Source organism: Callospermophilus lateralis, chromosome 10 (genome assembly GCF_048772815.1).
Source record: "Callospermophilus lateralis isolate mCalLat2 chromosome 10, mCalLat2.hap1, whole genome shotgun sequence".
Classification (NCBI taxonomy): domain Eukaryota; kingdom Metazoa; phylum Chordata; class Mammalia; order Rodentia; family Sciuridae; genus Callospermophilus; species Callospermophilus lateralis.
Genome location: NC_135314.1, coordinates 10611301 through 10636377, shown reverse-complemented (window position 1 = coordinate 10636377; position 25077 = coordinate 10611301). Strand labels below are relative to the sequence as shown.

Genomic DNA, 25077 nt, shown 5'->3' with positions numbered 1-25077 from the left:
CAAGGTGGGCGCCCGGCGGGCTCCCATCTCCACTCTGCTCTGGGCCAGGCCGAGGCCGGTCCGCTCCGCGCAGGGAAGGCGGCCTCGGTCCCGAGCTCCGGGATGCGCGGGGCGCTGCCGCCGAGGACAGTGCGGGGCCACCCGCCGCGGCTTTCCCGGGAACACCGGGGAAAGTCCCGCGCCGGGGTTGGGGCGGGGCGGGGCGCGACGGCCGGCGGCCCTGGGGGCGGAGCGGGGAGGAGCGGGGCGCCGGAGCCGGGCTCCCCAGCTCCCGGGACGCTCGGGAAGAGGCGGGCCCGGCGCCTAGCGCTCTGCGCTCGCCATGGCCGCCGCGGCGGCGACCTGAGGGCTCGGCGAACCCCATCAGGGGCCGGGCCGCCGCGGCTAGACCGCTGCTGCGCCCAGCGCCCCGGGCCATGCGGCCGCCGGCGCCCCCACGGCTGTGGCTGCTGCTGCTGCTGCTGCCGCCGCTGCTCTGCTGCTTGCGCGCCGCGGCGCCCCCGCCAGGTAAGCCTGGCTAGGGCCCCCGGAGGCCTGGGCAGGGCGGCTGCGGGTGGGTGTGCGGGGCTCCTGGCCGGTGTGGAGGTCCGCCCAGGGCCCACAGCGCCTGCGACGCCGCTGGGTGCCCGGATTGGGTGGGGTTCAGTGGACTTCCCGGAGCGCTGGGGTCCGCGGGATGTCGCGATCGGCAGGGGTCTGCACCATGCCGGATCGGGAAGGGTTGTGTAGGAGCCTGGATCGGGAGGATGCCCGCAGCTAGTGGAGCGGCCCGGAGGCGCCCACCGGGAGCCCGCAGTGAGTGTGGAGTGGGCGGCGGGGAATTCCAGGCAGGGACCGTGCAAGGATTTGGAGCAGCTGGAGGGAGTCGCTGGACGGCCGTCACCTCTCCCGGATCCTGGCCCCTGGGACATCCTTCCCAGACAAGGGGACACTCCCGTTGCCCCTGCACGAAGCTGGACGCGCTGCCGCTTCTTCTCCCCCACCCCAGAGCAACCAAGTCTGGAACTGACTGCCGCTCAGATCTCCAGATTTTCCAAATGATCAAAGGGAAAATACACTCCAGAGATCTGAGAAAGGGCTGCCTCTTCTGACCGCAGATTCTTAACCCCGGCTAGAGTGAGTTTATCCCCTTCCGGAGGGCCCTCTCCAGTGGCCGGACCTGAAAGCTGGACTCAGACCTTCCTAGAGGCAGCAAGGATTGGTGCTGTAGGGGTCAGCCGAGGGACTGGGAGTCAATTTATAAGAAATGTCCATTTCCCTTCAGTTGCAAGGAGGGTAGGGACCTCAGCCGAACCAGGATTTTAATCCCAGCTCTCCTCTGCCCAGACCGCACTTTACCTGGGCTCCGCATCTTCCTTACCTCTGACCCTAATTGACCAACGAGCCAGAAAAGAAAAAGACCTCAGTGACAAAGAACACTGCACCTGTATTTTGCTGGGTTCTTTCCTATAGAGAGATGATATCAAAGGTTGAATGACACTTGAATAGTCTCACGAAATTAGAGATTTCCTCCCACTAGAAGGTGATGTTGGGGATTTGGTTCTTTCTACCCGCTTTTCTTGCAAAGACCCTCAATTAAGTTTAGACTCTCCTGAAAGTGGGAGGAGGGGATGCCTATAAGGATGTGCCCTGGTTAAATGCTTGACTATTTCCATAGGAGACATATCCATAGGAGTCAGTTTGAATCTCAATTCTGATGCTTCCTAGCTTCAAGTTTTGAGGAACCTATTTATGTCCCCTGCCTAGGCCTCCTCAGCATTTGGTAATTGCCCAATTGGGTGATGGGCAAATAATGGTACTTTGTATCAGGGCCACTGAGGGTGTGGCACTGACTGTTGGTAGCCTGTGAACCGTTTACAGATCACTTGAGATGAGTCCATTTTAAAAACTTTACAATTTGAAATTGTTACAGCATCCAGGTGTGTGTCCATCTTTCCAATGATTAACTTACTGTGTTCCACAAAAGTCTTGTTCTATAGTTCATTGACAATAGACTGGACCCATAGATCCTTTGAAAAGTAGTAGCGCTTTATATTAATCTGTTCAGAAAAAGCAATTTGAAATTTTCATACTAAATAATTTTTATAAAAATCTAATTGGGATTTTTTTAATATTTATTTTTTAGGTATAGATGGACACAACACAGTGCCTTTATTTTTATGTGGTGCTGAGGATCCAACCGAGTCCCGCCTATGTTAGGCGAGTGCTCTACCGCTGAGCCACAATCCCAACCCCCTAACTGGGATATTTTTAAAGAGAAATCCTTTTTTAGTCAAAACACAAAGTGAAAATGTTAACAATGATTATACGGCAAGCAGGTAATAGAAAAGTTTCCAGACTATTCCCTGATTTACAAGTGTCCTTTAATAATAATGAGATTGTGTTTATGGCCAGAGCAGGTAGATAAAAGTGTTGGAATAATTTTTTTGAAACGAAGATTTATAATATCTATCCCTTAGAATTGTTAACAAGGTGGCACATATAAAATATTGGACCCAACAATTTGTAACCAGGCTTTGTTGAGTAGCCATTTGCTCCAAAGAGAAAATGTAACCAACAATGTGAAAATGTAGTAAGTCAATTTAATTACCTGAGTGTTGAAGAATTAAGGCTTCTATTTATAATTGTAGCTGCTGCTTAATGGATATGTACTTGTGCTGCGGAACTGTATTGCCATTAGCTGCTAACTTGAGCATCTAAACCTTCTAATGTGCATATTAGAGCCTTCTGACAAAGATGGTCTATCCCCAGCAACATCAAAACCACTGCAAATGAATGTTCCTTAAGTCTCCTGTTTGTCCACAGTCTCTGCCATCAAAACTCTCACGAAGGTGGGATGTTTTTGGCTAACATTACAAATGATAATCCTAGTTACCATTTATTGAACCGTCTTCTAAGTCAAGGTGCCAAGCATATATGTCTCTCTCTCTCTCTCTCTCTCTCTCTCTCTATATATATATATATATATATATATACACACACATATACACACACACACACACACACATATATATATATATATAAGCTCTCTTAATTTTCTCAACCATTCTTTCAAAATAGATAATCTTCCTATTTTATTCCCAAGAAAGCAAAACTGTCCTTTAGACAAATGATCCAGGTAAATAATTTGATGTCCAGTATTTACTGAAACGAGGAATGGATGAGGAATGAGGAATGGTTTTTTACTTCTCGTTTGTAGGGTGTTGGAGGTGAGATTATTGATGTCATGTAGTTCATGTTCATCATAATGCCCTCCACCAAGCAGAAAGATCCTGAAGAGCTGATCCTAGATTGTGGAGATCAATGATAAGTTAATGTTAATTGCATTTTATGATTTGTATGTGAGTTGTTAACCAAACTATGTCGTTCAGACCAGGATAGCCTATTTTTAAGTTTGTATAAAGTCCCAAATGCCTGGATCCAGGACCAGCTTGGGGTGGTGAGTTGGGGAAGGAAGGATCAGAGGTGGCGGGTTGGGGCAGGAAGGTGGCTTAGAAGGAGCTGTGACTATGAGGAGCAGTGGACACAATTCATGGGTCACACCTGGATTATCTCCTCTTGCCATTAGTAGTTGATGACTCATTTCCTCCGAGACCATGGAGAAGGAAGGAAGCATGGACCTCTGTGCACCCTTCTAAGGATTTATCTAAGTTCTTATCTGGTAGGAGCTGGGGTGTCCATGAGGCCTGGGTGGGACTTTATTAGTTTCTGATTGTTGCTGTAACATCACCTGCTTAGTGGCTCAAAACAAGACAGACTTACTATCTTACAGTTGTGGGGGTCAGAAGTCTGATCTGAGTTTCACAGGACAAAAGTCAAAGTTCTAGAGGCCCCAGGGAGAGGAATCACTTCCTTGCTTTTGTCAGCTTGTAAAGAAACACTCTGTGATTACATTGGGCCCACAGATATTCCAGAATAATCTTCCTATTGTAAGGTCATCGGACTAGGAACCTAAGTTTTATTTGCAACCTCCCCTTTGCCATGTAATCCTACATATTCACAAGGCACAGACACTGTGGGGGGGGGGGGCGGGGGGAGTGCTATTCTGCCTATGACAGAACCATGGAATACCTTGCCCAGCATCAGGCCACCCGTTTGTGGCCACTCTGTCTTGAAAACTAGTTGCGGCTCACCACCTGCAGAAAAAGCCATTCATTCATGAGAAATCAGGAAACCCTGAAATAGTCACATCTTTAAAGTGACATCAACAGCAGTGTGTGGTTTGCCTTTCATTACTCTTGAGAAAATTGAGACTCGGTGGCTATAGGCTTTGGATCAGGATTCCACCTGAGGCCCTTTGTCCCTGAATTCTTGTTCTTTTCCCATGGAGCCTCTGTCAACACCGTTGAAGGCAGGTGCTGTGGCCCTAAATATATTGACTGACTCTTTAGAGCCATCCAGGTAAACCTGTGTTCCAGTGTTGTCACGCCCCCCATCCCAGCCTCTGAAACCAGAGAAACGGGGAATGCTAGATAACTCAAGGAAGGGACAGAGAGCCTGGCTTTGTGTGGGTTGCGTGGGTTTGAGTGGATAATGCAACTCTCAAGAAAGTGGCCATGTAATCTTTAAAGAACAGGCCATTCAGTCAGTAAATCCTGAGCACCTGCTGCTCCAGGCCCTGGGACTAAAACAGCTCCAAACCCAGCAACATCCTGCCTTTCTGGAATACCCACTCCATTGCCTAGGAGAGACCGTCCGCTGCCAGCAATGAGGAGATGCAGTGATCCCAGATAATTGTCATGGGCCAGCACCATGTTTAAAATTATCTCCTCAGTGCCTCTGAGCAGCCCTGTGAAGCACGCTGCTGCCAGTCCCATTCTGAGATCCAGACACCTTGCCAGAAGCAAGAAGTCCAAGTGATCTAGTTCTGGGATCTAGTTCTAGAATCCGTGAAGGACTCGGGTATGAACAGTGATTTGGAGAAAAGTCACTGCAGGGGACAGAGTCCAGAGGGCAGTTTGTCATTTTACTCCAGGGCTCATATCAGGCAGCACCTGAGCAGCCAGAGAAGAGGGCTCTCAGGAAAGGGACCTGTGAGGGCAGAGTCCCAAGGAGGAATGTGCTAGGTGCTTCCCAGGGCCAACAAGGGGCCACAAGGCCTGGAAGGAAGAGGGTGAGTTTCAAAGAGGGTCTTTGGAGACGTGAGGAGAGCAGTTTTGTGAGGCCCTTCAGTGAATGGGCAGTCTGGCACCGTGGAGCCCAGAGTTCTGAAACCCCAAGAAACTCCCCCTGAAGACAAAGCTGTGCTGTGCAGGTCCCCCTCAGGCTCGGGAACATGGAAGCTGAAGGCAGTAGAAGCTGGTCTGGAACTCCAGTTTTGACAGCGATCAGTGCTGATGATTGAACCTGGGGTCTCACGGGTGCCACCGCGCTCTGTCCCAGCCCTGATAGGGACTCAGTTTGCCATCCCACACATGGGTTAGGGTGGGAACACTTCCTTGTCAGCCCCGGGTATGGGGCTTCCTTTCTCAACTGGATGTGTAGGCTGGGGAGATGGGGTGCCCCGAGATGGAGGACAGGAGGCAGAGAATATTCCTGCTGTCGCCTCCCTAGAGATGGGGAACAGTGAAGGGGCAGCGTGGTAGGAGTCTAGTGGTCTCCAAAGATGTCCATACGGAATCCCTGCAACCTGGCATGACACAAGGGACCCCGCAGATGTGATTACGTTGAAGATCCTGAGATGGGGAGATGGTCCAGGATTGTCAGGCCACGTGGGCCCAGTGTCCTCAAAGGGTCCTTTGGAGATGGAAGAGGGAGCACAAGAGATGGTAGCTCCAGAAGAAGCCGTCCCAGCATTGCCGGAGCAGGGTGCCATGAGCCAAAACGCAAGCAGACGTCAGAGGTGGGGAAGGCAAGGGAGTGGATTCTGCCCTGGAGCCTCCAGGAGGAACCCAGCCCTGCCCACACCTTGGCTTCGCCTGTGGGTCCTATTCAAACTTCTGATTTCCAGAACTGGAAGCTTATATAATAAATCCAGGTGGTTACGAGCCACCTGGTTTGTGGTCAGCAGCAATAGAAACCTAATGCAGACAATAAAAGGAGGTTTCTGAAGTTCTGAACTTGATAGGTGCCCAGCCTTAGCCAAGCACTCACCCCAGGGGCCACTGCCCAGCCCCCCATGGAAGCAGGTGCTGGTTCTCAGCTCAGTTTGGGGATCTCCCCCATCCTGGCAGCTACAGCAGCCTGCCTCCCACCCCACTGTTTCGCTGGTCTGCCTTTGGCCCAGGTTCTTGTGAGGCCTGGTCTAAGTCAGGAGAAGTGTTGTTTAACTGTTGACAAGGAACTAGGAGGAAGGTCAGCCAGAGCTTATAGAAGTGGAGGCGATGGACATTCTCTAAGTAAACAAGAGGTCACAGACCCTTGGCAGCATGTCCCTCAGAAGAAGAGCAGCAGGCCAGGCCGTAGGCTGCTCGGCACCCTGTTCTTCAGGTTTGGAGGCATTTACTGAAAATGTGTGGTTTGAATTTCCTGCTTTGAATTCAGGAACAGCATGTTTTTCAACTTTTCTTTTTACTTTCTGAGCATTTCTCATTAATCTTTCAATCAGAGAAAGTGTTATCATGGTTTCTCTCTAGAGAAACACTCTGTGCTTTCAATCTCCGGCCCAGTCCTATGAAGCATCTGCCTGACAGGAGCTTGAGGTAGCTTCCTCCAGGCCACCCAAAGAGGGGGCTTCTGATACACGTAGGGACTACAGGATTTTGTTGTTCATGGCTCTCAAAACTCTCCTGTGCCTAAGGATGAGCTGGGAAGCTTGTTGAAATTGCAGATTTCAGCTGGGTACGGAGGTGCACGCCTGTAATCCCAGCAGCTGGGGAGGCCGAGACAGGAGAATCGCAAGTTCAAAGCCAGCCTCAGCCTCGGCGAGGCACTTAGCAATTTATTGAGACGCTGTCTCTACATAAAATACAAAATAGGGCTGGGGATGAAGCTCAGTGGTTGAGTGCCCCTGAGTTCAGTCCCTAGTGCCCCCAAAAAAGAAAATGCAGATTTCCTGATCTTCGGTGAGACTTGGGAATCTGCAGTGTATCTGGTATCTCAGTGATTGTTTTGTTTTGAGGTCCTTGAGAAACAGAGAATCTCTGAAGCCCAGAAGACAGCTCTTCACCTTTTTTGCACCTTTGGGCTTTGGCCCACCTCATTTGGGGTGTTTTTGTGCAGGCTCACGGAGTTTTACCAAAAACTTCCTTGGTAACCAATCTAGGGCTAATGCACATCACATGGTCACCAATGTAATCTTCACCCCAACTCTATGGGGTACTATTTGCAATCCCTTATTCCTGAAGAAGAAACTGAGGCTCAGACAGTCTAGATTCAAGTGCACTTACGAACAGTGAACCTGGGATTCCAGTCTCACCAACTACAGTTCCCAGGAACTATTCCTAGCTACTGGACAGTGCTGGTGGAGAGGTAACCCCAGGTACCTTTTTAACCCCACACTTACTATGTCAATAGTGCTGCCTTTGCAGTCACAGATGGGAAGGGGACATGACCAGGGAGAACAGTGTGCCATTTCTACACTTTGACAAAAATAGAATTATATGAATGATACATTGATAATGTGCCTTTAAGTGTTTGGAAAATTGACTTTTCTCATTTGCCCTCCACTTTCTTCCCTCTCCCCACCCCTCTTCTCTCATTCTCAACTCCTTCAAGACTCCCCTTCCCAGCTGGCTGCTCCTCAGCACCCGAAGATTCGCCTGTACAATTTGGAACAGGTTCTTAGTTGGGAGTCACCGTTCCCAGTCAATGACACCAGACCAGTTGTCTACAGTGTACAGTATAAATAGTAAGTGACTATCTCTGTTGTGTCCATGCTGCGAGCTGTGGGGGGGGTCATATGGAGCCCTGGGGCCAGCTGCTGGCTACTGCCACTTAGCAGGACCGTAATGAAATCCGTGGGAAGCGGATATTTCTCTTATCCTTTTAAAATCTCCAAGAGAGATCTCACAACTTCCCACTCGTCTGGAGGCTTCAGTGGTGCAGCAGAGAACTGCTCTCTAACCCCGTGGCGTTTTGCTTTAAGGAAACGTCATTCTTCCACTAAGAAACGAATAAGAAACGTTATTCTTTCAGGACAAGGCTTGACTTCTGGTCTTAGAAGAACAAGAGGCAGATGACAAGTCTTCACCTTCTTCATAGTTAAAAATCTGAGTGACTTAACCACACAGACCAATTTAGTCTCATCAGGAGTTTGGTCAGTTAATCACAATGAATTCTGTTTCTCAACAGGTTCTCAGTTTTGAGTAGTATATTATTCTGGCCCCTCATGATATCTCTCACCTCCTTTCCAAGATTTTTCATAATTTGCCTTCACTTGATTTGCAACATAAACATATATAAAAAGACTGGCAAAATCCAGCTCCTTAGTGAGTATTTGTTTACCTTGCTGAGTAAGTTAATTGAAGATTAAGGTAAAGTTGCTGACCAATTCATTTTATACTACTGAACAAAATTTAAAGAAATGACAATGTTCAGTGCTTGTGAGAAGACAGTTGCTCACATGCTGCTGGTTGCAAGGTTAATTAGCATAGCCCTTTGAAAAGCAATTCTGCATTTATTATTTATACATTTAAAAAGTCACAAGACTGCCCTTATAACTTTTACCCCAAGCAGATAATCTAACCCCATCCCACCCCCAAAAAAGAAAACAAAACCATATTCACGAAGATACACTTTGAATGAAGTGTATATTCATATCTATCGGTAGGAAAATGGCAAATTGCAGCATGCTCACTTACAAAACAAAGTGGGTAGGCAATAACTGAAAAATATAATTATATGTTCTATGGTAAAAGTTGTGACTGTAGGGCTGGGGATAAAGCTCAGTTGGTAGAGTGCTTGCCTTGCATGCACAAGGCCCTGGGTTCAATCCCCAGCACCTCCAAAAAAAAAAAAAGTTGTGACTATAAAATGTGGAATGTATTTATGGTGAAGAGTAGGAAGGCAATGTAGAAAAATTACAGGCAGTTGATTTCTTAGAGAAGTGGATTTCCTAGCAAATTTTAAAATTTATTTTGTAATGGATACATAAAAATTTGTGCATATTAGTAGAATACCATGGAATGTTTCCAGACACATATATGTTGTGTAATGTGTCTGTCAGGTTAAACATATCTGGCATCTCATTCATCATTTATCATTTCATTATGGTGAAAACTTTCTTCCAGTTTTTTTGAAATATACAAAACATTATTGTTAACTACAGTTGCCCTTCTGTGCCACAGCATGCCAGAACTTCTTGCTTTCTATGTAGCTGCAGCTGAGTACCCGTTGATTCAACTTTCCCCATCCTTCCACCTCCCTACTTTCCCCATTCTCTGATAAACACCTTTCTACTCTCAACTTTTATTAGAGCAACTTTTTTAGATTCAACGTAGGGGTGAGTTCTTGTAGCTTATTTGCTTAACATAATGATCTCCATTTCCATCCATGTTGTTACAAACCATAGGATCTCATTCTTTTTATGGCTGAATTGCATTCCATTGTGTATCTGTACCACATTTTCTTTATCTGTTCATCAGTTAATGGGCACTTAGGTTGTTTCCATTTTGGCTACTGTGAATAGTGCCACGATGAACTTGGGAGTACACATGCCTCTTTGACATACTGATTTCATTTCCTATGGATATATTATTCAATATTAAATGTCTACTACAAGAGTATTTGAATCTGAATCACTTCCTCCAGTTATTATAAGTTCCCTAAATGGAACAATCCACTAGGACTGGCTACACAATTTTCAGGGCCCAGTACAAAATGAAAACATGGTGCCCTTGTTCAAAATGTTTTGAGAATTCAAGGTGCTACTGCAAGGCATCAAACCACATACCTTCTGAGAGTGGTGCCTTGTGCAACTGCACAGGTCACATGTCCATGAAGTTGGCCCTACTTTCAGCATTCAGTAAACATAATCTCTGTGAAGCAAACAGGAAATTTTCAGGAAGGGAAAACCACAGCCAATTTATTGACTAGCATTCCTGAGCCTTGAAAAGAGACATATATTTGTAGATTGACTAGAGGCATCAGTATTACAAAAAAACTTTATGGATTTTTTTCAAAAAGTCTGACAGTTTCATATCATATACTAACTTGTTTTGCTTTCTTTCTTTTTGGAAAATATTTCGTTGTTGTTTTTTTTTTTTTCCCCTCAAGGATAGAGGTTGGGTTTAATAAAAGAAAAAGTGGAGCAGTCACTAAAAACCGAAAATGAGGCTTTTTTTTTTTTTGCTCTTAGATACATTTATGTATATTTGGGACTTTTAATTAAATTTGAGGCAGGTGGGACTGAAACTTTTCACTTTCTTTTAGAAAAACAGTATTATAATCATGAATGAAGGTGCCTTTGTTTTTGTGATAGTCACAGTATCAAAGCCAAAATGACACGGTGCACTTTGTGGGAGGATTTGAAGTTCAGATCATCGGTTGCAGATAATGGCCTGCAGGCTGTGTGGCCCCAGTGTCTGATTATTTTTTTCAATTAGTCGCCAACATTTACAAATTCAAAGATTTAATTTTAAAATTAAAAATATATATATCTCGAAAACTCCTGAATTTCTGGTTGTTTTAGCACGTGCAGACAGTGGGCAGCGGCCCTTCTAGATCACAGCCTGCCTGGGCTGCTGCCAGCCTCAGTCTCAGACCTGACTTCTCAAAACATTCTTTCCTTGTTTTTTTTTTGTTTTTTTTTTTTATGATTTCAATAACAATAGTTCTTTGTAGAAAATCTGAAAACCCAGAAAAGTAGAAAAGATAAAATATGCTCCAAGAATAATCACTATTCTCGTTTTAGTGTTTTTTTTTCTCTAGATTTTTTTTTAAATGCATATAGTGTGTGTAGAAGAATGACACAAAGCTGAGACTATTCTTTGGGGTCCTGCTTCCTTCCTTATGTTTTCCTTTTAACTTAACATAAGTAAGTGTGTAAGCACTTTCTTCAGATAATTATTTTGTGTAGACATTTTTATTGAATGTCTTATATGAAGTCTTACATGTGGTGTATTTAATTTTCCCCATTACAGGGCTAGATATGTGTCAGCTGGTGACTTTCTTAAATCACATCTTCCTACATAAATTATCTCTGTTTTCTCACATTTCTGGAAGAGGGGTTGATGGGTGAAAGGGGACGAACTTTGTTAATGTTTTGTAAGTGGCCTAATAGAGGCTGGGCAGGGCTCTTGCACTGCACTCCTGGGGACAGACCATGAGCCATGTTGGTGTTAGTATATGATATGAAACTACCAGACTTTTTGAAAAAAATCAATAAAGTTTTTTGTTTTTTTTTTTGTAATACTGATGCCTCTAGTCAATCTACAAATATACGTCTCTTTTCAAGGCTCAGGAATGCTAGTCAATAAATTGGCTGTGGTTTTCCCTTCCTGAAAATTTCCTGTTTGCTTCACAGAGATTATGTTTACTGAATGCTGAAAGTAGGGCCAACTTCATGGACATGTGACCTGGGCAGGGTCCTGCCCTACATTGGTCTTGTGTGGTGATGGCCTCCTCCTTGCCTTAGAACTTGGTAGAAGAGCAGGTTCCACCTGGGTTCTGCCTCAGAGGAGGGCTCAGAGTGTTCTTGGAGAGGTCTCTTCAGTTTCCAGGCACATGGTCCTGTGCCAGCAGAGTCTCAGCATGTGGGGACGTGGGTCAGAAAGAAACCCCAGTCCTAGCTGTGTGTTAACCTGAGCTGAGTCCCCCCAGAAGGAAGCCCTCCATAGGCACTCCCAGCTCTCAGTCCTGGAAGGCCAGAACAGGGCCAGCAGCAGCTCTGACCGTGGTAGTGTGGAAAAACAGGAGCGGGGGTAGTGGTGGAAGACCTGAGAGTCGACTCAAGAGCCTGTCCTGGAAGGCAGAAGTGGCGTTCTGTTTGTTGGACATTTACTAGGTGCTTACTGGACCCTGGGCACTGGCTCAGTCCACCGATGTCCACTCACTCCATCCTCGTGGAGACTCCAGGAGGCAGTTACTATAGTTGACCTCTCTCTTGTGCATAAGAAGACTGAGGAACGGAGATGTTAGGTAACCAGGAGTTGAACCCAGGTGATCTGGCTCCAGACCGCAAGCACCTATGCACTGTGCTATGCTTTTTCTCACAATGAGGGTCGCTTTCCAAATGAGATTTTCTGGGGGTGGAACTCAGTGGTACAGAATGTGCTTAGTATGCCCATGGCCCTCCCTGGGTTCAATCCCCAGTACCAAAAATAATAATAATAATAATGATAGCTAAAAGTATGGAGCAGTTCATTGCAGGAGGAGGCAGTGGGACTTTCCAGGTAAATAAAGTTCAGGCCGGCTAATGCCGCAGAGGCTGACAATGGGCAGTGGCAGGGTCTTGAGGCTGTGTTCGTTTTTTACTCACTTAAAAGGGGCCACCAGCGCCTGATTTTTACCTTCTGCACACAAATAGGGAGGCAGCACTCTTTTCTACTCTTCCTTACCCCCAGACTGCCAAGCTCCATGTGTCAGCTCTCATTTAAATTTGGATGTCTTTTAAGCTTCTTATGTGAGAATCAGTTTTGTAAAGTCGTTCTCACACAGAGCAAGGTTGAGGAGAGGGCAGAAGGCAGAACATGATCAATTCCATGTTGAGTCAGGGAAGGGGCCTTTAGGATTTGGGGAGTTTTTCTTCCAAGTTCAACAGCTAGCCTTGGCAGAGAGAAGGTCAGAGTATCTTCAAGCATCTGTATATCTTGAAAAAGAAGTGATTTACCCCTTCTGGGACACACCCTGCCCGTCTGAGGAAAGATGCCTATAGTTTGGGATCCCACCTTCCGCTAAGGTCTAGACCCCTGAGGATGAGTGTTACATATACATGGCAGGTTTCCTCCACAGAAGCCTTGGCCACACATCTTGAAATGGCTTTCATGTTGTCACTTGCCACTTTGATAGAAGGCGCATCTCAGACAGGCTCAGGGTACACTAGAAGTATGTGGTATGTGGAGGTTGTGGCTGTGGGAACAGGGAGGGACCTGTTGCTTTCTAGGCCAAGTTGTAGTTCAGGGCACATCTTGTTCCTAGAAGGGACACTGCCCACTGACCCTCACTCAGTCTCCTAACTTCCACCTCCAAGGCCCTTCTGAACTCTGTCTCATTAGACAAGGACAGAAGTCAGAGCTGAGGGCTCGAGTCTCTCATGGAGACACGGCATTGGGGCTCTGGGAAATGTACTGTCACTTGCAAGGATTTCCAAATGCACCAGGCAGACCCTCCTTAAATGGGCAGCGATGGGACAAAAACAAACTCCACACTGGCAGGAAGCAGGAGTAGAGCTTCTGTCAATTCAGTATCATTTCTAAGATGTGGGCTACCAAGGCTGAGTTGGAGCCACTGAAATCTGTTGTGGGATAGGATGAGAGAAAATATTTGTAAGCCATTTACTGAAAAAGGACTTGAATCCAGAATATGTAAAGAACTCTTAAGACTCAGCGAAAAGACGCATAACCCACTTAGGAGGCAGATAAAGGATTTAATTAGGTAGTTCTCCAAAGAAGACATACAGATGTCCAGTAAGCACATGAAAAGATGCTGAACTCCAATATACATCAGGGAAACGCGAATCAAACCACAGCGATATACCACAGCACACCCAGGTGTAGGTGTAAACTAGGGTGGCTGTGATCAGAGACAGATATAACAAGTGTTATGAGGATACAGAGAAACTGGAACTCTCAGACATGATCGGTGGGAATATAAAACGTAGCTACTCTGGGAAAAGTCTGGCAAGTGCCCTGTGTTGGTTAGTTTTGCATCACTGGGACCATCAAGAAAACTTGGAGGAAGAAAAGTTAATTTGGGGTTCACAGTTTCAGAGGTCTCAGTCCATAGATGGCAGACTCCGCTGCTCAGGGGCTGAGGTGAGGCAGATATCATGGCTGCAGGGTGTGGAGGAGGAAAGCTGCTCACCTAACTGCAGCCAGAAAGCGGAGACGGAAGGCGGGGAGAGACTGCAGGGAAGAACAGCCCTTCCAGAGCATGTCCCCAGTGACCCTCCTCCAGCCACACCCCACCTGCCTATATTTACCAGCCAGTCAATTTAGACTAAGATGGACCCATTAGATTACAGCCCTCACACTCCAGTCATGTCTCCTCTGCACATTCCTGCATCAACACAGGAGCTTTTGGGGGGACAGACACCCCATATCCAAGCTATAACATCCTGGAAAAGTTAGACATGGAGTTAAACATATGACCCAGCAATTCCACTCCTAGGTACATACTCCAAAAAATTAAAATCTTATGTCCACACCAGAACTTGTGTTTTCAAATTAGACAAAAGGTAGAAACAATGCATATGTCTACCAAATGATGATTGCATAAGCAAAATGTGGTCTGTCCATGCAATGGAATATTATTTGGTTAAAGAAAAAAAAGTGACGTACATGCTACAACATGAATGGGCCTTGTCATAAGGTACCAGTGAAAGGCTCCAATCAAAAAAGTCCAATCATATCATATGGTTCCATTCATATTGTATGATCCCATTCAGAAGAGGGAGAGCTCTTGAGACAGAAAGTAGATTAGTGGTTGCCCAGGAGCAGGGGTTGAGAGAAAATGCAGAGTTGCTGCTAAGGGCTACCAAGTTTCTTTTCAAGGTGATGAAATGTCTCTAAAATGTTCCTAGTGGCGACTATAAAACCCTGTGCATATGCTAAGAACTGCTGAAGTGTCTGTTTTAAAATAAGCAAACCCTATGGAATGTGAATTAGTTGTCAGTTGTTTTTATACTTGATCTTTGCCAAAAGACTGAGAAGCTATATTAAGGCTGATTTTTAGAAGAACAGTTCTCAGGATACTTTACCCATGAAGAAGAGGAATTCTGTGAATTGAAACCCTGTTTTCCTTAGCAGCATCGCTGGTGAATGGGATGATGTCACGGTCAAGTCCATAGGGGTGAATTGTACTCAGATCACAGCGACAGAGTGTGACTTCACTGCAGCCGGCCTTTCGAAGGGCTTCCCGTTGCATTTCATCGTCACCTTGCGTCTTCGAGCAGAGCTGGGAGAACTCGTTTCTGCCTGGGTAACCATGCCTTGGTTTCACCACTATTGGAACGGTAAGAGAGCTTGACATGCCTCTTCAGTGAGTGGTATGCATCCCACAGCCTCAGTCCTGCCTCTCACCCTAAATATTGCCCCCAAACAGGTGGGTAGGATGATCAGACCTGGGGGCTGATGCCAGAGAGTGTTGACTTGCCAGGCCAGGAGCCAAACCACCTGTTTTTATAAATCCAGAGTTATCAGAACACAGGCCATTCTATTTTCTCCTTCTTCTCCTCTTTCCCCTTCCTCTTTCCCGTCTTTTCCTGTTCCTCCATGCTATGCCACTGTTCTACCACTGAGCTACATCCTAGCCCATGCCCACCTCACCTGGCCCTTTCCTGGAAAGGTCTGCTGACCTCTGTGCCAGATGGGACGGTAGCATGTTGGCTCCACTGTTGACCCTCCTGCTCTGGCACAACTAATTCTGTATTGAAGAAAAATTTCTCCAACCTTAAACAGTGCCTGCCACATAATATTTGTTGAATGTACCAGTGTGTTCCCAGGCACTGGTTGGGGCAGAAGGACTCTTAGATGCTAATAGTCTATTTGTGGCCTGGTCAGCCATGCCAGAAGTTCCTAAGTGTCTCTGGTTTGGGCACACAGAAAGCATGATGCTTATTTGGATCCTGATTCCAACAAACTAAAGAAAAGCATAAGACAGTTGAGGAAATGTGACTGTCGTCTAGATATTTGATGATACATAGAGCAGTTCTTTTTCATTTATTTTAGATATTATAATGATATTTTGGTTATGTTTTTAAAAGAGGGAGTGGTCTTGGTTAGGATGATAAATTTTATGTGTATTTTACTACAACAAAAAAGGGGGGGAGAAGGGTCTTATATTTTAGAGGTACCTACTGAAGTATTTGAGATGAAATGATGTAATGTCTGAGGTTCATTCAAAATAATTCAGAGTGGGAGGGATAAGGACAAAGTATATGAGCACAGAAGAAAACAAACTGGCTGTAAGTTCCTGGTTAGGTTGCACGATGAATACTTGAGCTTGTGTTATGATCATGTCTCAACTTCCTATGTGTTTGAAATTTTCCTTAATAAAAACTTTAGGGGTTTTTTGGGTTTTTGTTACTGAGGATTGAACCCAGGGTGCTTAACCACTGAACCACATCCTCAGCCTGTTTTTATATTTTATTAGAGACAGGGTCTCGCTGAGTTGCTAAGGGCATTGCTAAATTGCTGAGGCTGGCTTTGAACTCTCGATTCTCCTGCCTCAACCTCCCAAGCCACTGGGATTACAGGCACCACCACTCCTGGCTGGTGTTTTTTTTTTTTTTTTTTTAAAGTCAATGGTTTGTTCTAGGTGATATGAGGATCAGAACAGAAAACACAAGGAAGTCCCTACCAGCTGGTCATCAACTAGGGACAGTCATTTGTCCTTGAGTTGAAAACCAGCACACATTTGAGCTGTGAAGTATTACCTAAGTGGGAACTAGGAAATAAAAAAAAAAAAAAAGTCAGAATAGTTACCAACACTACCCAGGGGACAAGAGATGGTGACAGAAGCAGTACCTGTCGTGAAAATTATTGGTCTGGTGTCAGCCAGCGGCCACCCCCTGTTGAGCAGCGATGTTCTTGGTTAGTTCCTGGCCGCCTTCTCATTTGCTGCCTCCTGGCTTCTAAGGTTTGAGGCAGAGATGGTCTCGAGTCCCACCAGTTTCCCTCACCACTTTTGGGGGAGTCAGAGTCAGTAGCCAGCGTGAAGATGGTTTACACAGTGGAGGAATGGGGCGGGGGTAGGCAGCAGGCTTTGGTGTCCTACAGACCTGGGTTCAGATCCCAACACAGCCATTTGCTGCCTGTGTCACTCTGGGCTTCCGCTTCCTCCTCTGGGGAGTGGGGATCACCTTTCATGGCTGTCCCAAGGCTCCATGGAGCCTGAGGCTGCTCTCATTGGTCACCCCTTGCTCATCAAGCCACTCTCTCCTGGGCCCTTAAGAAAGCAGGCTAATTTTCCCTTGAGGAATGAGGCTTATCAGATGGATATTGGATTCCAGACCGGGACTGTGTTCAGAAGGGAGGTCTGTGAGCATTGCCCTTTCAGCCGAGAAGTGATCGGTCCTGGCGGGCATCCACGTGCCCAGCCATTCCCTGCGCGCACATGGACGCACATAGAGAAAGCGAGGGTAAGAGGCCTGCAGCTGGTGGCCAGGCCTGCAGTCGGCATGCTGTCCATGCTCTGTTCACTGAGCTCTGAAAAGGGAAGCTGGGAATGTGCATGAGAGTGTCTGTGAGCAGCTTCAGAGAAAGAGCTCTTTGTCCCTGGCAGCCAGGCCTAGAATCTTGGGCAGTGGGCCAGGAACTGGCACTGCCACCTGGCATCATCTGGATGTAGTTCCTACACCACAACTATGAGATGCAAAGACACAGATGCAGACCCTGTAGGGACCAGTTTTTGACAGAGAAGCTCGACCAAATGGTGTGCCTGGCCCTTGCCAACCTGGAGCACCCAGGGCAAGTGTGGGACGTATGGGAGATCCAGCCTCACCACTGTGAACACACAATAGGATTGTCTCCTATGTAAAATGTGCCAAGACGGCCCTCAGAACTTGAAGCATGCACCTGTTCTTTGATCTGAGTTCCTCCAGTCAATAATACCATGTACACGGTTGTTCATTAAACACTATAAACTTTCATCCATGAAACATCATGAATCACCGTCCTTGGTTGTCCTGTGAATCATATAAAGAGCCATAATAGGGGTGGGGATGTGGCTCAAGCGGTAGCGCGCTCGCCTGGCGTGCGTGCGGCCCGGGTTCGATCCTCAGCACCACATACAAACAAAGATGTTGTGCCCGCCGAGAACTAAAATAAATAAATAAATAAAAATTAAAAAAAAAAGAGCCATAATAAAAAGACTTACACCATGACAACATTTCTCATTTATTAGGTTCAAACTTACTGTTACAAGAAGCTAGGAGAAAAACTCTTAAAAGTTAGAGTTAAAAGTTAGCAAATAGGCGGGGCATGGTGGCCTGTGCCTATAATCCTAGTGGCTTAGGAGGCTGAGGCAGGAGGATCGAAAGTTCAGAGCCAATCTCAGCAACTTAGAGAAGCCCTAAGCAATTCAGCGAGACCCTGTCTCTAAATAAAATACAAAATAGGGCTAGGGATGTGACTCAATGGTTAATGGTAGTGCACCCCTGAAGTCCTTGTTCCTTGGAAGTCTGAGGCCAGATGATCACTTGAGCCCAGAAGTTCAAGACCAGTCTAGGAAACAGAGTGAGACCCTGTCTCAAAAATAAATAGTAAATGCCACTTATTTATATTGAAAATTTATGTTTATGTTATAGGTGAGGGCTAACAAATATTTTCTCCCTCTGCATGACCTTTGGTTAACCAAAGGTCAAAGGTTCTGTTGCTGGGGTTGGGGCTGGGGCTGGGGCTCAGTGGTAGAGCACACCTAGCATGTGTGAGGCTCTGGGTTCAATCCTCAGCACCACATATAAATACATAAAATAAAGGTCCATCTACAACTAAAAATAATGTTTTTAAAAAGTTCTGTTTCTCTGGGAATCTGATAAATATGTTGTATCACTACAAAACAGAAGCCATTGCTTTTGGTCAAATGACCCCTGATTGGAAAAGAGCATTTCAACTGCTGGGACCATCTTAAATACCTGGTGGAAAGCCATATTCTTGACACCAATAAGTGCAATGATTCTTATAACTGGGTAGGTCTCTGGTTGAGACCAGGGAGCAACTCCACAAGAGATGGTGGCTCTGGTGGCCAGGGAGGATCTTGCACCTGCCAGATATGATCTCACCTCCTCATACTGACCTGTCCCCTGAGAGGCATGAGAGGCTTGCTCTGGGCTAAGATGTGTGCTCCTACAAGGATCCCTCCTTCTGCTTGGAGGTGGACTTCCAAATAAATCTCAAACCCAGAACAGTCCCTCAGGGTTTTGTGCATCTTAAGGCAACCTCATTGCATTTACAAACATAAATGTATGTGTGTGAACACACTGTATAGTTAGTATATTTATAGTTACATGCTATACATTAAACATGCATACATACAGTACATATATTCAGTATAAGAGTGTCTGTGTTGGTGTGTCCGTATGCGTATATGTATATATATATATGTTTTTTTTGTTTATGATTCTATTTCAGTTACTGTCGGGCCTCCAAAACACATCATGGTGACCCCACGAGAAGGCACCCTGGTCATTGTCGTCTCCCCTCCCTTTGAAGTTGATACCTCCGAGGCCACGTTTTTGTATACTGTCCATTATGAGGAGAAACCAGGAATGCAACAGGTAAGAGCATTTTTCTTCTCTGTTTTGATTTTCTTTCCTTTGGGGTTTCCAATTTCAGTGAAGAAAGAAAACTTTAACATGGGCCAAGAGACCAGGGTCTCCTGGTATCTCTTGGAGTCTGAGCCCTGAGCCAGTTTTAATTCTCCTCTTCAAAACCCATTTTTCCACACACTGTGCAGAGACTTCAGCCTGCCAGGTGGATCTGAAAGGCCCCTCTTTGGTATCACCCACGCCCACTGCTTTGGGGTCCAAACCTTGCTAGTGCATCGTCCATGATGCCTGTGCCATCTCTGAGCCAGGGTGCAGGGAGGTCTTAATGGACCTGTTTCTATTCAAACCATTTATATAGTTAAATCTCAAGGACTGCAGAGGTCTTAGAGTTCCATATTAGTTATAGTGAGGCCTCCAGAAAACACTTGAGTGACATCAGGAGAAGGCTCGCGTATCATCAGGCTCCCTTTGATGTTGACACCCCCACGGGCACTTTTCATATCCGAGAAAACAAAGAATCCATGACCGGAGTCTGAATGGTTGGAACAGTTGCAGAAAGGATATATGTGAGCAGGTCTAAATCTACTAGAACGCAAAAGAACCTTCCGTGGAGCAGAACCAGCAGGTCTGAAAAGGCCTGGTATGCGTGGAGACCTGCAGGCAGGGAAGTTGGCAAAGGGACATCAGATCACAGGGCCTGGTCAGCCCTGGACAGTCAGAGTCCAGCCTTCTCCCAGTGCCATAAGTCCTTAGGGTCATTTGACGAGAACAGCATGGGGAATCAACGCATCTCATTTCAAGCCTGAAGCAGCTTAGGAACTAAAGAACATTATTTCCTAGAATATTATTTTTTCTTTTGACCAATGTAAAGTATCCAGGTTAGCTTAACCCTAAGAAACAAGATGTCAACTTTAAAAGAGAAAAATCTACTAGTCGTTGGCACTTTTCACTGATTTTCTTTTTCTCTTTCTTTTTTTGGGGGGGTGGGGGTGGAGGAACCAGGCATTGAACCCAGGGGCACTTAACCACCAAGCCACATCCCCAGCCCTTTTTTATATTTTATTTAGAGACAGGGTCTCACTGAGTTGCTTAGGGCCTCACTAAATTGCTGAGGCTGGCTTTAAACTCGTGATCCTCCTGCCTCAGCCTCTCAAGCTACCAGGATTATAGGTGTGTGCCACCCAACGCACCTGGCTGCCCTCCGATTTTCACAGAAAAAAAAAAAAATGTGTCCTCTGCAAGATAGTGGCTCCTTTAAAAATAATATATATATATATATATCTTACTACTCTTTGATGTGTTCACTTTGAATCTGAGGAAACTCTGGAAAAACTAGGAGTGGCTCAATGCCACGTCTGGGTGCTTTACATGCACGTTGTGATGTTCGAACAGGTTAAAGGCCCTTTACAGAGCAACTTCATTTTGTTGGATAATCTGAAGCCTTTCAGAATATACTGTTTACAAGTTGAAGCCCAGCTGTTCTTGAATACACAAAGAATCATCAGACCTGGGCAGTTGAGCAACACATCTTGCTATGAAACAACAGCAGATGGTAAGCACACCTTCTTATATCCTTTATAAGCTGAGAGAAGAATACTTCTCAAATAGTGAGATTGGGGGATGCTAATGAAGCAACCAGTATTGGGAGTGAGGAGACCAAGGAGAAGGGGTTTTGGAGAGAGTACCTGACTGCAGGTACAATGAGGTTGAACAGCCAACACAACTAGCCTCATGCTGAAGAGCCCTTATCCAAAGTGCTTGGGATCAGAAGTATTTTGGATTCCAAACTTTTTCAGATTTTTAGAATATTCACATGTACATGATGAGATATCTTGGAGATAGGACCCATGTCTAAACACAAAATCCATTTGTTTCATATACACCTTGTACACATAGACTGAAGGTAATGTGTGTGTGGGTGTGTGTCTGTATGTCTGTGTGTCTGTCACTGGGGATTGAACCCAGCACCTCCCACATGCTACATAAGCACTGTACCATGGAGCTGCCTCTGCAGTCCTGGAATTTTATAGTGATTTTGGTCCACCTGCATTTCAACTGTGATCCCTACATGAGGTCACGTGTGGAGTTGTCCGCTGGTGGTATTGTCTGAGGGTTCAGAATGTTTTGGATCTTGCAGCATTTCAGATTTTGGATTTTTGGCTCAGGGATCAATCTAAGCACACGAGGTGGGGACAGAAGGAAGGGGAGCCGTCTGTTTCACTGGGATGTGAATCCTGTTTAAGCCTTGTCAGATGAAAAGTTAACTTGTGTTCGTGACATGTGGGAAGGTCCCCTTGTTCACTTTTATATCATCTCTGCAGCCTACGCCAAGCAACAACAAGTCATCGGGATCTCTGTGGGAACCCTTTTATCGCTGTTGCTCCTGGCAGGGGCCTGTTTCTTTCTGGTCCTGAAATATGGAAGTGTGGTTAAATACTTGTTTCGCACCCCGCCAAGCATCCCGGCACAGATAGAGGAGGTAAGTGTACACACATGTACATGAGCGACGCATCGGCCCTCTACCGGCCCCTGGCCCCCCATGATTGCCATGGACAAAGCTGTGAACACAGATTTCATTTAAAAAGGGGCCAGGGCTATTTGCACACCCATGTTCATTGTATTCTCCAAAATCTAATGGGGGAAGCAATGCCATGTTCCACTGAGGTGATTGGATAAGCGAAACGTGGAACATTCATATAATGGAGTATCATTCGGCCCTGAAGAAGAAAAATTCTGATACATCATGAAACCTGAATCTTGGAGACCTTGGGCCAAATTTAAAAAGATAGTCACAAAAGGACAAATATGTGATTCCATTTATTTGAGATTCCTAGAATAGGCAGTTCATAGAGATAGAAAGTGGAAAGGTGGTATCAGGGCTGGGGGCAGAGGAGTGCTTCTGAGTTTCACTTCTGCAAGGTGGAATTCTGGAGATGGCTGGTGGCAGTGGCTATGCAGCACTGTGAATGTCCTTGGCACCACTGAATCAGATACCCCAAAATGGTGACAGTGGCAAATTTTATATGTATGGTTGACCACAAAATAGATCTTTTTTTCAAAAATGGCACAGGGTTGCCGGACGTGGTAGTACATGCCTGTAATCCCAGCTGCTCGGGGAGCTGAGGCAGGAGGATTGCAGGTTGGCAGTCTGGGCAACTTGGTGAGACCCTGTCTCAAAAGCAAGAAAAGAAAAGAAAAAGGACTTGGGGTGTAGCTCAGTGGCCCTGGGTTCAATCCCCATTATTGAAAAATAAATAAATAAGGCACAGGATTGGCCAAAAAGATGTCCTAGCCTGGCCGGGAGATTGGCTGTGTGGTTGGCCATTCCCAGAGGCAGGGGTCTGTCCTTCACTGGCTGGAGAAAGCCTGGCTGGAGGATGGGAAGCCAGATCTTCACCTTCAGGGATCGGGATCCAGATCAGGAGCCCGGGCAGACTTAGGGAGAAACGTACACCCAGAGCTGTGAGCCCCAGGCCTCGTACACCAAGCACTCAGGGGATGGAACCAGCATTTTAAAAGAGAAAGAAAAGTGGCCTGGGCCTTGTATACGGTCTCGTTTCTGGCACAGCCCAGTCCTCTGAGGCTCTGGGAAGTAGCTGGGAATTCTGAGGATACAGTCAGGACATTTTTAAAACTAATTGAGAGAAAAACATTGAAAAGTCTTTGCTTCCAGGGCTGGGGTGGATCTCAGTGGCAGAAGCTTGCCTAGCTCATGCAAGACCCTGGGTTCCATCCCAACACTGTAAAATAAAAGCATTTGCTTCCAGAGATTTTGTGTTATTTTCTGGTGAATTTGGAGTAAAGGTATTAAAAATGGGTTCTTATTTTGCTGTGTCTAGAATGAACAGATATTAAGTCCAAGTCTCTGAAAACATCGTGACACTTCTAGAGAGATCTGTAGTTGTTTGTTCCTTCATCCCTAATGATATATTTAAAATGCATAGGCTTATAAGAAGGTCCCTACCAGAACCTCCCTGGTTAATGTGGTCATACAGCTGTCACTGGACCTTGGAACTTCACTTGCAGAACCATCAGCTGGGCCCTAGTGAGTCGTTCCTCCTGGTCACGCCTCTGAAACAGGGTCTTTCAGTTCGCTTTCTTGGGAAAGTGTGAAAAATATCTACAAAGTTCGCTGAAGTTACATGAGAACAATGAATCATATTTCACTTCTATTTCTGAGGTTTCACAAGAGCACATGATACGATTTTGTTCCTCCTTTAATCAGTCAGCTCTCGGCTCACTGTATTTAGTACCCTTCAGCATTTGCAAGAGCTAAGTACCAGTTTCTCAGTAACATGGTGAATTTATGGCTAAAAGCAGGAGCAAAGAGAAAGCTCAGTGCTGAGACCCCTCCACAGCGGGGCCTTGGCTCCCTCAGGGCCCCAGCTGCACAGCCCCAGGACTCCGTGTCCTGTGTTGTGTGGAGTGAAAACCACTGGTGATGCAGGGGCTGAGGACCTGCTGGAAACTCTTTATCTTTACCCTGTCATGGCTGAACGCTCAAGCAGTCCCTGTTCTCCTTGACTGAAAAGTTTTTGGTTTTTTGTGGGTTTTTTTGGTACTGGGGATTGAACTCAGGGGCACTTGACCACTGAACCACCTCCCCAGCCCTATTTTGTATTTTATTTAGAGACAGGGTCTCCCTGAGTTGCTTAGGGCCTCACTTTTGCTGAGGCTGGCTTTGAACTTGTGATCCTCCTGCCTCAGCCTCCCTAGCCACTGGATTTACAGGTGTGCACTGCCACACCTGGAAAGTTACATTTTTAAAGACACTTTAGGATTCATAATCTACCAGCCTCCCCTGAAAGCAGCAAGTGTTTCTGTCTTGCTTTTCCAGAGTTATATCCTTTCACAGCTTTCAAAGGATTAACGTGTTGAGCCTCGGGTCAGTATTAGAGCTCCTCCTGGGATGACGAGGGTGTTGACACATTAGAAGTTATTTCAGGGCTGGGAGTGTAGCTCAGCAGTAAAGGTTTGATCCCCAGTGCGACATACACACACAAAGATGTGGACAGGGTAAAGTCTTACCCAGATAAAATATGAATCTACCAGCCAAAAGTAAAGTAAAGGTCTGGTACAAGGAACTGATAAACTAATCGCAAGTTTGTTTTCAACCTTTTTTAGTACTTAAAAGACCCAGTTCAGCCCATCTTAGAGGCCTTGGACAAGGACATCTCACAAAAGGATGACACCTGGAACTCTGTGTCCATCATTTCGTTTCCAGAAAAGGAGCGAGAAGATGTTCTCTAAATGCTTTGAATCAAAGCCCTAGTCCAGCCCATGGACCTCCGGCACCAGCACATTGAGCAGGGAAACAGCTCGGACCTCACAGAGAACAGCACTTGGGACTCCCTCCCCAGAGGCCTCCAGCACCCAGCAGGGAATAATGGGTCTCCTGGGGAGGCAAGCTTATTGCTTTTCTTTAAGAATTTTCTGAATCATACAAGTTTCTAGAGTGATTCTACAGGAATATCTCAGAAAAATTAAGCCTTCTCTTAAACACTAAAACCTGGCCCTCACACACCCGTCATGTTCTTTTCATTACTGGTTGGGCCGGCCGCCAGTCCTCTCCTTAACTCTAGTTGGGCAAATGAGTTGTCCGGACTGTCATAGTGAGAGACCCTTAGCAGCCTTTCATGTCTTGACAGCTGGCTTAAAATGTGATTGATCCTGTAAATATATTCCTAATAATTTAAGGGTTTGGGTTTTTTTTTTTAAAGCTGGAAATAAAAGATTGTATAGTGAACTTGTAAAAGTCTATGTGAAGTCTT

At 45.9% G+C, this 25077-nt stretch overlaps 1 protein-coding gene across 2 annotated transcripts; it reads left to right on the top strand.

Annotated features, from left to right (window-relative positions):
• The first annotated feature begins 248 nt into the window (after positions 1-248).
• Positions 249-25047, top strand: Ifngr2 (interferon gamma receptor 2). Of its 2 annotated transcripts, none has more exons than XM_076868188.2 (7): positions 249-507; positions 7657-7789; positions 14847-15052; positions 19170-19315; positions 20699-20858; positions 21628-21785; positions 24431-25047. In XM_076868188.2, exons 1-7 carry the CDS (start codon positions 417-419, stop codon positions 24554-24556), a joined length of 1020 nt encoding a protein of 339 aa, XP_076724303.2. In that variant the 5' UTR covers positions 249-416; the 3' UTR covers positions 24557-25047. The 2 variants fall into 2 exon arrangements, with proteins under 2 accessions (XP_076724303.2, XP_076724302.2); XM_076868187.2 differs by having other exon boundaries at positions 14844-15052.
• Positions 25048-25077: the final 30 nt, after the last annotated feature.

What these genes read in the sequence shown, in the direction of transcription:
- Ifngr2 (XM_076868187.2), top strand. Translation starts at nt 417, where the DNA reads ATGCGGCCGCCGGCGCCCCCACGGCTGTGGCTGCTGCTGCTGCTGCTG. An exon ending in AGAAACCAGGAATGCAACAG is followed by an intron (nt 19,316 to 20,698) that starts GTAAGAGCATTT and finishes ATGTTCGAACAG; the next exon opens with GTTAAAGGCCCTTTACAGAG. An exon ending in CTATGAAACAACAGCAGATG is followed by an intron (nt 20,859 to 21,627) that starts GTAAGCACACCT and finishes TCATCTCTGCAG; the next exon opens with CCTACGCCAAGCAACAACAA.